General features: G+C 42.1%; 3 protein-coding genes across 4 annotated transcripts in view; 2 read left to right on the plus strand and 1 right to left on the minus strand.

Moving 5' to 3' along the window:
- Window positions 1-2593: 2593 nt before the first annotated feature.
- On the plus strand, window positions 2594-4700 carry LOC124474123 (myelin and lymphocyte protein-like). Its single transcript, XM_047030021.1, has 4 exons — window positions 2594-2806; window positions 3335-3496; window positions 3868-3996; window positions 4267-4700. Exons 1-4 carry the CDS (start codon window positions 2726-2728, stop codon window positions 4339-4341), a joined length of 447 nt encoding a protein of 148 aa, XP_046885977.1. The 5' UTR covers window positions 2594-2725; the 3' UTR covers window positions 4342-4700.
- Window positions 4701-5022: 322 nt separating this feature from the next.
- On the plus strand, window positions 5023-7184 carry LOC124474122 (myelin and lymphocyte protein-like). The gene is made up of 4 exons (XM_047030020.1): window positions 5023-5319; window positions 6131-6298; window positions 6407-6532; window positions 6665-7184. Exons 1-4 carry the CDS (start codon window positions 5227-5229, stop codon window positions 6737-6739), a joined length of 462 nt encoding a protein of 153 aa, XP_046885976.1. The 5' UTR covers window positions 5023-5226; the 3' UTR covers window positions 6740-7184.
- Window positions 7185-9174: 1990 nt separating this feature from the next.
- The window catches only part of mrps5 (mitochondrial ribosomal protein S5), a 13811-nt gene continuing 13571 nt past the window's right edge, over window positions 9175-9414 (minus strand). For both annotated transcript variants that reach the window (XM_047029475.1, XM_047029474.1), the window contains one exon: window positions 9175-9414. This exon is cut by the window's right edge and continues 412 nt beyond it. The gene's annotated coding sequence lies outside the window, so the exon portion shown is untranslated.

Here is a 9414-nt window from a genome sequence, read left to right on the forward strand (position 1 = left end):
GTGTTGCAACACAACATGACCTTCTCCTGTGGTTACCTGGTTGTTTACACACCACAGTCACCATAACACAACTGCTGAACTGTGCGGCAGTTCTGTACAACCTACGGCACCTGTTCAACACCAAAAATGTGCCACCTGAATTGCTCAATCTATTCAGTCTAAGACTACAGCCAAAATGACTAACTATAAACTGTGAAACTCTGTATAAACATTGTGTAACTCTGTAAAGCCTGTTTTCTATTGTACACCCATCTCTACCTGAGCTGTGGTGTCGGATAAAGTAATGGTATTTACAATCAGTGCAATATACTTCATTTTCAGTGTACAGTTTAAGTGTGTGACACTGTACCAAATATCTATCAATCAAACTAGTAGTAGCAGGAGTAGTAGTAATATTGGAATTAGTCTGTGAGCTGCCTCTCCTCCTCTTCCTCTCTCCCTCCCTTGCCTCTGGTCATTACTGGGTTAGCCATTGCACCTAGTGTGGAATAAGATCTTTATAAGATCTTTTGAACATGCTCTGTGGACCTGAAATCAGCCTGAACAGACCTTATCATCACAATTGAACAAAGGGCTTAGTGAGCCTGGGTCAGGGGTCAAACCTACTGATGCCAGACAGGGCCTCTACTCTCTGGGCTCCCCACACAGGAGTGACAGAGTAAACATTTATGTGGCTTCCAAATTGATTTACCATACCGCTAAAATAATGGTCATACTATTGTCAATGGAGGTTGGAGTGCAATTGTTAAATGGACATCTAGATGTTATTTGAAGTAATGCTGTGTTAGAAAAAGAGAATGTAAGAGACAAAGAAAATGAGCACAAATCTAAGCAGGAAGAAAAGTGCAGAAATATAATTGTTTACTCTCCAGAATTATAAACACTGTTTTTACTATTCCGGAATGTTCTACGTCACCATGAGTTCTCTTTGACATTTACATGAATAAGAGGAACTGCATCAGATGGATGAATAGCCTGACTGTCAGTCATATGACACACCTCATAGCCGAGGGCAACAACACACATGTAGCTTTGACTTTCAGGGCCTTGGCTTGAACCACTACCTGCTGTTACTAGAAAGACTGGAAAGGCACCGCAAGGTTTTTCAGGCCTGTATGCATGTTCTTTAGATCAATCTGCTGTCCCTCGTCCTGTCTCATACACAGATTGTGTTTCTTTCCACCGTCTTCTACCTTTTCACACCGTTTCTGTGTGACAGTTGGGAGGGGGATAAACCAGGGAGCCATCTGGTTCACCTGGTTCTGTAATTAAATACAGGTAGATAGAGGCACGCCATAGTTAATCACTGGCCGGCAGTGATTAATGTGAAGTGGTGTCCTGTACTAGAAATACATGGTTCATGTACAGATGTACAGGGATCATTAGTAGCCACTGTTTTTCCCCACCGTAGATGTTTTACAAAAGCAACTATTTAAAACATTTGCTGTTCCCCAGCCTAATATTGTAGAACAGCAGTTCAGGGCTTGCGGTTTGCCGTTGTGTGCCTTTTTATATGTGAAACCACCTCCAAGTGTTTTGTGTGTCACTTATTTCATTGGACGGGCCTTATTCTGTCTTTTTGTTTCTTTGCAGTGGGAGTGTGTTGATTTAATTCAAATTAACGTGGTCACGTGACAGAACCAGGTGAACCAGATGGCTCCCTGGTTTATCCTACCAATCACATCTGTTCCTCCTGTACCACATATGCTGCCAAAGCGGTGTGAATTCAAATCCGGCCTTGGCCCTTTACTGCATGTCTCCCTCTCCATACACTTTCTACGGTGGCCCTGAAGTGCAAACGACAACGGCAAATAGGAAAACACAACGCAAAATCAAAAAACACAACATCATTAACTTCTGAAGGAAAAAGAACGGACCCTCCTTATTGGACAGACGGACTGTCTGTCTTTTAACAGGAAGGAGTGGTAAAAACACGAACAGCACCTGCTGTCAACCTGTTTGAATGGTTTTCGACAGGACAAACAGCAGCACCATCTCAATAGATGTTTCCCTGCTCCAACACACCTGATTCAATAAAATGGGTTGTTATAACGACCATTCCTTTGAATAAGGTGAGTTGGATCAGGGAAACATCTAAAACAGCCATCTGAGGGAGTCGGACTAGTAATCAGAAAGTTGCCGGATCGATTCCCCGCCAAGCCAAATGACGTTGTGTCCTTGGGCAAGGCACTTCACCCTACTTGCCTTGGGGGAATGGTCCCTGTACTTACTGTATGTCGCTCTGGATAAGAGCGTCTGCTAAATGACTAAATGTAAATGTAAAAAAACATGCAGGAGAGAGGCCTTCAAAGACCTTTGGCTTTAAACTGTCACAATCAAAATGAATAACGGCAGAAATAACCCCAAAATTATAACTTTATAAATGAAATTCGTACATTTACCTTGAACTAAAGAAAAACCAACACCACCTTTTCCTTGCTATGAAGAATGACAACAAAAAAGGCTGCTACTCTAAGCACAAACAAACCAGGCACTTATTCTCATCTCATGAACAAAGGGCCTCTCCCCTCACTAACGCACACACACCCAAGACCTGATCAACTGGCATTCTAGAGGCATGACAAAACAAGCAAGGAGAGGTATTGACATGGTGACAGGGTGGGTCCAGGAATGGGTCGCTTTATAAAGAGTATGTTCTCAAGTAATGTGTTTCATTGTAGAGAGGAGGTTGTGTTAGGTTGACAGGCACACATTCACTAAGATTATGGCCACATCCAACCATTCGTTACCCAGTGGTGGTAATGTCTTCACCACCATACCGGACATCTTCTTCATTCCTGAGTTTGTAAGTAACGACCGAATCCCCCTCTGCTCTGGGTTATGGGCTAGCGTCCAGTTTCATCCCAGGGAATATAAAGTATACTTGGGATGGAAAATGTATCATTTCAGATATGGCTGTGGCTCAGAGATGGTATTGATTTCTGAATGTAATATCGTAAAATTTAGACCACTGCACATTGTTTTTTCATGAGATGAGAAGGACAATTTTGATTGAGGAACAGAAGGGTACAATTTAAGAGACCACTCCAAATTTGACCATTCTGTTTCTCACTCAAAATTGTCATTCTCAACAACAACAAAAATTATGAAAGAAAAAGGTGCAGTGGTCTCAATGTTTTTCCAGAGCTGTATTTTGAATCAGCACAAACAACGGCTATGTGTGAAGGGAAACTGTTTTTTGAAATGGGTGCGTTTGTAGAAGGAAGAGACACAGAACGAAAGAAAAATAGTGCGAGCTGTATTTAACTGACTGTTCAGTATGTGTGTGTGGACCGTACATATTGATCATGTGTTTTGTTTGTGTGTTGGGCAGGTGTTTGGGGGTCTCGTGTGGTGCCTGTTGGCCTCCACTACACTGATGGGCAACCCTACAGGCTACGTGATGTTCGTGTCTCTCTTCTGCTTCGTCATGACCACACTCTGGATGCTTATCTTCGTCTGTGGGTGCAACCAGCGTAGCAACTGGCCAACTCTGGTAACACACGTCACCTTCACTGCCAAGAGTCAGACAGAAAGAAACAAACAAAAAAGACACAGGGAAAGAAAGAGAAAGAAAAAAAGTTTCACAAAAGAAAGAGAGGAACTATGCTCATTATGATCACATTGGTATACAGAATTTTGTTGAAAACTTAACTGTTGTACATATATACTGTAAGAAAGGCTAGAATCAGCCAAGGGGCCCCATCCATGGAAACCTACAGTAGTACTGTAGTAGACACTGCATCATTCCTATTGATTTAAGTGACAGACGTTTTTGCTCTGCTTGCAACGTTGGAATATAAACCCATACAATGTGCTACCCTCTAACATTCCACGTGTTTTTCTGCTGTCTGTGTCCCACTTAAGGATGTAGCATACCATTTCCTGGCGTCTCTCCTCTACCTCAGCTCCTCAGTAGTCCTGGCTTATTTAATCATCGTGCTGCAAGTAACCTTTAGTGGCACCCAGAATTACAAGTTATTAATTGCTTGTGTGGTAGGTTACCTTTCTACATCTCCTCATCCTTAAATTCATAAAGTATATTCAAATCCTAAAACTACAGTTATTTGCTATCATGGGCAGTGAAACAGCCCATTTTATAAACAATTCATGTTATAATTAACATGCACAAATACATGACCATAACCCAAATCATCTAATACAGACCCTGAACTAGTAAACTCATACGTGAATCAACATTTTAACTTCTTCAGTCAATTTAAGCGGATTTCGGATTTGCTAACTTCCTTTTTGTTTGAATTACAGGTGATGTCGTATCTGGCAACTCTATGCTACGTCATCCATGCCATCTTCTCTGCCATCAGATGGAAGTCTTGCTGAAGACCAGCAGCATTCACAAAACAGTCTGTTATCACAAGTGCCTCACCTGCTATCTGATTACACAGATCTCAGATCAGATACGAGACACATTTACCTGAGACATTTTCACTGTGCCACGCCAAATGTAAACAGACCTAAGAGACCACTCTACTCTTGTTCAATTATATGAATTACCACCAACTCCTTTTATTTTATAATTTCAATAAAATATATCAGTATGACTGACTGTATAACGTTTTAAAAACTCATAGTATGTTTTTAGATTGTAATCTATTGTACATTTGAATTTTATTTCAGACACAAGCTCATTTGAATGTTGGCATGTAACTGGAAATAAATATATTTTATACAATCCCATACATTTTATGTTGCATATACCTGAGTGAGTGATAGAGAAAAAGAGAGAAAAATAGACGATAAAAATATTAATAATCCCTTTCTTTGAGATTCCTGTCTTTCATAAAAAACAGCCTGCATGAACGGAGAGAAGTCAGGTTACACAATTTAACCATTTAAAATCGTTTTCTTGAAACATTGGGAATGCAGAATTGTATATGGTATTTTGCATAAATCTTCCGCACTGGGATGGTACTGAAAGTGGAGAGCCAATGAAGATAAACAATTTCAACAACCCGCACAAAACTCGACCAAATTACATCGTTTATTAACCCTCATGAACCACGACCACTCCCACCTGCTTTTCGCACCAGTTGTCCTCTTTCTGCGGATGAAACGGTCACACCAGTCTTTGAAGGGTGTGTCCAGGTGGGAGCCATGGCCAAGCAGGCTCGTCTAGTTTAGCATTTCTTGAATGGGAAGTTACCAACCTGTTGCTCCGTTAGTTGGCAGAGTGTGGAGTGAAGCTCGCTAACGGAAAGCACAGCGATGGCAGCCACCACTGCCCAGATAGTGCGTAGCCTGCCCAGTGGTTTGGGTATATGCATAACGGCGCCGGATATCTTCTATCTACCGGAACTGGTAAAATAACACATTTATTTATTTTTGTATGTCATTTAAAGTCATCAAGTATTAATGATACAATTTCATAAGTGAAATTCGTTTTGCAAACAGAAGAGTACAAATCCTAAATTGCATGTAGGCCTATTTATATCAGGGGCTGATTCAAGTACATTATACTAATTATAATTAACACATTATAATATTTTATTCGTTATGGTTTACGTAGGCCTCTTCACCATTTTTATTTTGTACTTTTGTAAGAAGATGCTGGTTTTGAAACCATGACTTGTTGGGGAGTGTGTACAGGTAAATAGCCTAGGATGAGGAAAACAAACTTGAGTTGAAATACTAACTTCACTAAAACATTGTGTTACATTGTATTCCTACACTTGATTCGAGCTTGAAAACATTCTGCCAAAGTAACAGATTTAGTGCTTTCTAAAGTAGAAATAAGAAATGTATACTGAGAAAATGGGTTAGATTACATGGGTTAAATGTCTCTCTTGGAAGTCGCTTTGGATAAAAGTGTCTGCTAAATGAATAAATGTAAATGTAATGTAAATGTTAAAGAGCAGAATGAACACCCGCAGAGGGGGAGGGGACACAGAGCAGGGAGAAGAAGAGGGGGGGGGGGGGAGTAGGGGGGGTCAGATCCCATTGGTGGGAGTTCAGAGCATCATGGCACGTTGAATATTATTAGGCTCAAGTTGTGTGTGTGTGTATTGAATGTCTGATTTTGTTTGATTGGGCAGTACATGCATGTGTATGTTGGCAATGCATGGATACCTGTATTTACTGTGCTCTCATTTCTCTATTTGTATTGACACAGATCTTTGGGGGGCTGGTGTGGATCCTGGTGGCATCTACACATGTGAACCCAAACAACCCCCAAGGCTGGGTGATGTTTGTGTCGGTGTTCTGTTTTGTCATGACCTTCCTCTGGCTCATCGTCTTCGCAGCTGGGGGCCACAAGAACAGTGGAGGGTGGGCCGCAGCGGTAAGTATGTTGGAGTTTGCAAGACTAGAATAAATCAAGCAGACCTCAGATTTTCCACGTGAGAACGTGCTTGACCCAGGTGTGTTTGCTTCGTATTGCTCCATCCAGGACTTTGCATACCACGGTCTGGCAGCCTTCTTCTACCTCAGTGCGTCTGTGATTCTGGCCGAGCTCACGATCAGACTAAAGACTGAAGGTGTCTTCAAGGACTACCAGATTGACATTGCTGCTGTGGTGAGGCCTCAACACAAAGATAACAGTCAGTCAGTACTAGAATCAACAGCTGGGATTGTCTGTGCAGTCTGTATGAGCAGCACGTGTGACTATTTGCATTCCGTTGAAGTTTCTTCCTGTTTTTTTTTTCAGGTGTTTTCGTTCGTGACCACGCTTTTTTACTTCATCCATTTCATTTTGTCATCCATTCGATGGAAGTCGTTTTAAAGGTCATGGATCGGACAGTGGGTGTTTTGTGTGTGTGTGTGAGGGACTGAAAGAGAGACGTTATCAGACCTGTCATTCTCCGTAGATTGTAAACCAACAACTGGAAACCTTGCAAAGGGTTGAGAAAGAAAGGGTTTTGTTCATTCTCACTGATATATAATCTAATCAAATCGCTTCTCATTTTTTTAAATATTTTTTAATGGGGAAATCTGCTCGAGATTGTTGTTGACACACTGTTAAACGGCCCTGACACTCCCAAGCATTTTATATGATCTCTACCTTCTCAGTAAAACATTTTTATACCGTACATAACTATCGCTAATTACTTTTGATATCCACCAGATATGTGAGTTATATTTTGTTAGGTCTGAGGTTGTCTCCACTGTAGATTTTTATAGAAAGACTTTTCTTTTGAAATTGTAATAAAATCCGCAAATCAACATGCCATATTCTCTGTGGGGTTTTCTTCAATATTAACCATGAAAAATGTTCACTGATAAAACTAAGACTTGGTAGCTAAGAGGTATATTGAGGTTTGTATTTCTTTAATTACTCAAGAAAGGGTGGGTGTGTTGAGTAATCCTTTTAAAATGAAACTATCAGTAGACCCATAGTAGAATTTTTGCCTTTCAAACTATTCATTTTCAACTTGTGTCTGTGTGAGATCCAGGACTCAAAACAAACCAATGACCTTTCCTGTCAGAGGAAAAAAGACCACACCCCAATACCTGTCGCTCTCATCTCTTGAACTTGTGTGAGACAAGAATGTAAAGTTGAGAAGAGGAAAAAACGACACAAAAGAAAGGTAGGGACACTGAGAAGTACCAAAAACAAAGAAAGGGAGACAAGGGAAGACGATGACAAGAAGACTGGTATCTAGAGAGTCTACAGGGTTTATGTACCTACAGACAAGAGACACGATCAGACGGTTAAGATGGCAGACCCATCTCCTAGGACACAAAAGGTCTATTTTAAAGACATCCCTGTGTTGACACTGTACACTGTGCTGAGGGAGGTATTGTAGGCAGTTTGTCAGGAGGCCATGTTTCTCTGGGCTTGCTTAGATATAGCTGATTATTAGAACGAAGTTTGCGGGATTTAGGTTGGAATGAAAGTTTACAGTAACAGCGTTGGGCATCCCAGGGTGGGTAGCAAACAACTGACACTTGTCAGATTTTAAACCTTCATATACTTGCATTTCTTATAGATATATCAAATGTATAACATCTATGCCATATGTTTTTCAAGATACCAAATTATATAAACAAAAAGTGAGTAGTTTTGAGATACATGTAAACATCAGTCTCTAGACATCTCATGTTAATATATGAATAGCACCACCATCTGGTCATAAGGTGTAGCACTACACCACATAACTTCCATCCATCTAACCTACCACTTCAGATGGCCAGCTAATGGGTCTCCATGATGAGCCCCTCATGCTGGTGTGACAGGCTGCCCCAGAGCAGCCACACAGCCTGGAGACCATCCTGGAGACCAGCCTGGAGACCAGCCTGACTACCAGCCTGGAGACCAGCCTGGAGACCAGCCTGGAGACCATCCTGAAGACCAGCCTGAAGACCAGCGTGGAGACCAGCCAGAAGACCAGCCTGGAGACCATCCTGGAGACCAGCCTGGAGACCAGCCCGGAGACCAGCCCGGAGACCAGCGTGGAGACCAGCCTGGAGACCATCCTGGAGACCATCCTGGAGACCAGCCTGAAGACCAGCTGGAGAGCAGCCTGAAGACCATCCTGGAGAGCAGCCTGGAGACCAGCACACCAACCTGCTTCTTCCTGAGGACTGTCTTTATCTAATGTCTCCCATTGGGCATGGGCCAAACTGGAGTGAAGACCACAGCAGCACATCCATGCATGCATTGACATGCATATGAACACAAACATAAATACACAGACAGACACACACACAGAGAGCGACCTGCTGGGACAGCTGACATTTAGCAGGCAGAGAGGAGACCACAGGGGTTGATAAAGAGAAGATCAACTACAGTAGGGTGTTAAGGAAGAGTCAAGGAACACACACTCACAGGTCAGATCCAACTGGGATAGTCACTGCTGAGATGCAAACTCTTAAAGCTTTCTGTTTATTAAGTGTTACAGTCTGGGGAAAATAAAACGGAATAGAATATTTTGAAGCTGTTCGGTCCTGAGAATTAGTCTCCAACTGTGCGTGGCGAGTGGTTGCGTTCTCTGTGATAGCAGAGCGGCATGTGGGTGGCTTTCCTCAGTACGTCTGAAGACTGAACCCCTGCTGAGAAAGTGACACTGGCTGACTGATGCAAAGGGTATAAACAGGAAGCGCATCCATCACTTCCTGTGCAAATTGAGAGTTTATGACAATCTCAAAAGGATGGTTTGAACTGTGCACCATCTCCACCACCAACACTTTCAAGAAGAACAACACAAACACGGAGGATGTCAGTGGTATGTATTTCTATTTGACAGTTCAAACTCCAACACTCAAAATAATATGAATCTTTTGAAGTCTGAAAAGGAAAGGAAATCTATCAGTTGAGTGAGATGCTCTCTGAGTCTGTGACTCCACATACATGTCCAGGATTGATGATGTCATGACCATCTGGAGCAGTCTCTGTTGACCTCAGCGGAGCTCCGGTCTAACCAGGATGAAGCATATGGAATGATTACACCTGGGACG

Source organism: Hypomesus transpacificus, chromosome 11, assembly GCF_021917145.1.
Source record: "Hypomesus transpacificus isolate Combined female chromosome 11, fHypTra1, whole genome shotgun sequence".
In the NCBI taxonomy this organism is placed as follows: Eukaryota; Metazoa; Chordata; class Actinopteri; order Osmeriformes; family Osmeridae; genus Hypomesus; species Hypomesus transpacificus.

What these genes read in the sequence shown, in the direction of transcription:
- LOC124474122 (XM_047030020.1), top strand. Translation starts at nt 5,227, where the DNA reads ATGGCAGCCACCACTGCCCAGATAGTGCGTAGCCTGCCCAGTGGTTTG. An exon ending in TCTTCTATCTACCGGAACTG is followed by an intron (nt 5,320 to 6,130) that starts GTAAAATAACAC and finishes GTATTGACACAG; the next exon opens with ATCTTTGGGGGGCTGGTGTG. An exon ending in GTGGAGGGTGGGCCGCAGCG is followed by an intron (nt 6,299 to 6,406) that starts GTAAGTATGTTG and finishes TGCTCCATCCAG; the next exon opens with GACTTTGCATACCACGGTCT.
- LOC124474123 (XM_047030021.1), top strand. Translation starts at nt 2,726, where the DNA reads ATGGCCACATCCAACCATTCGTTACCCAGTGGTGGTAATGTCTTCACC. An exon ending in TCTTCTTCATTCCTGAGTTT is followed by an intron (nt 2,807 to 3,334) that starts GTAAGTAACGAC and finishes TGTGTTGGGCAG; the next exon opens with GTGTTTGGGGGTCTCGTGTG. An exon ending in GTAGCAACTGGCCAACTCTG is followed by an intron (nt 3,497 to 3,867) that starts GTAACACACGTC and finishes GTCCCACTTAAG; the next exon opens with GATGTAGCATACCATTTCCT.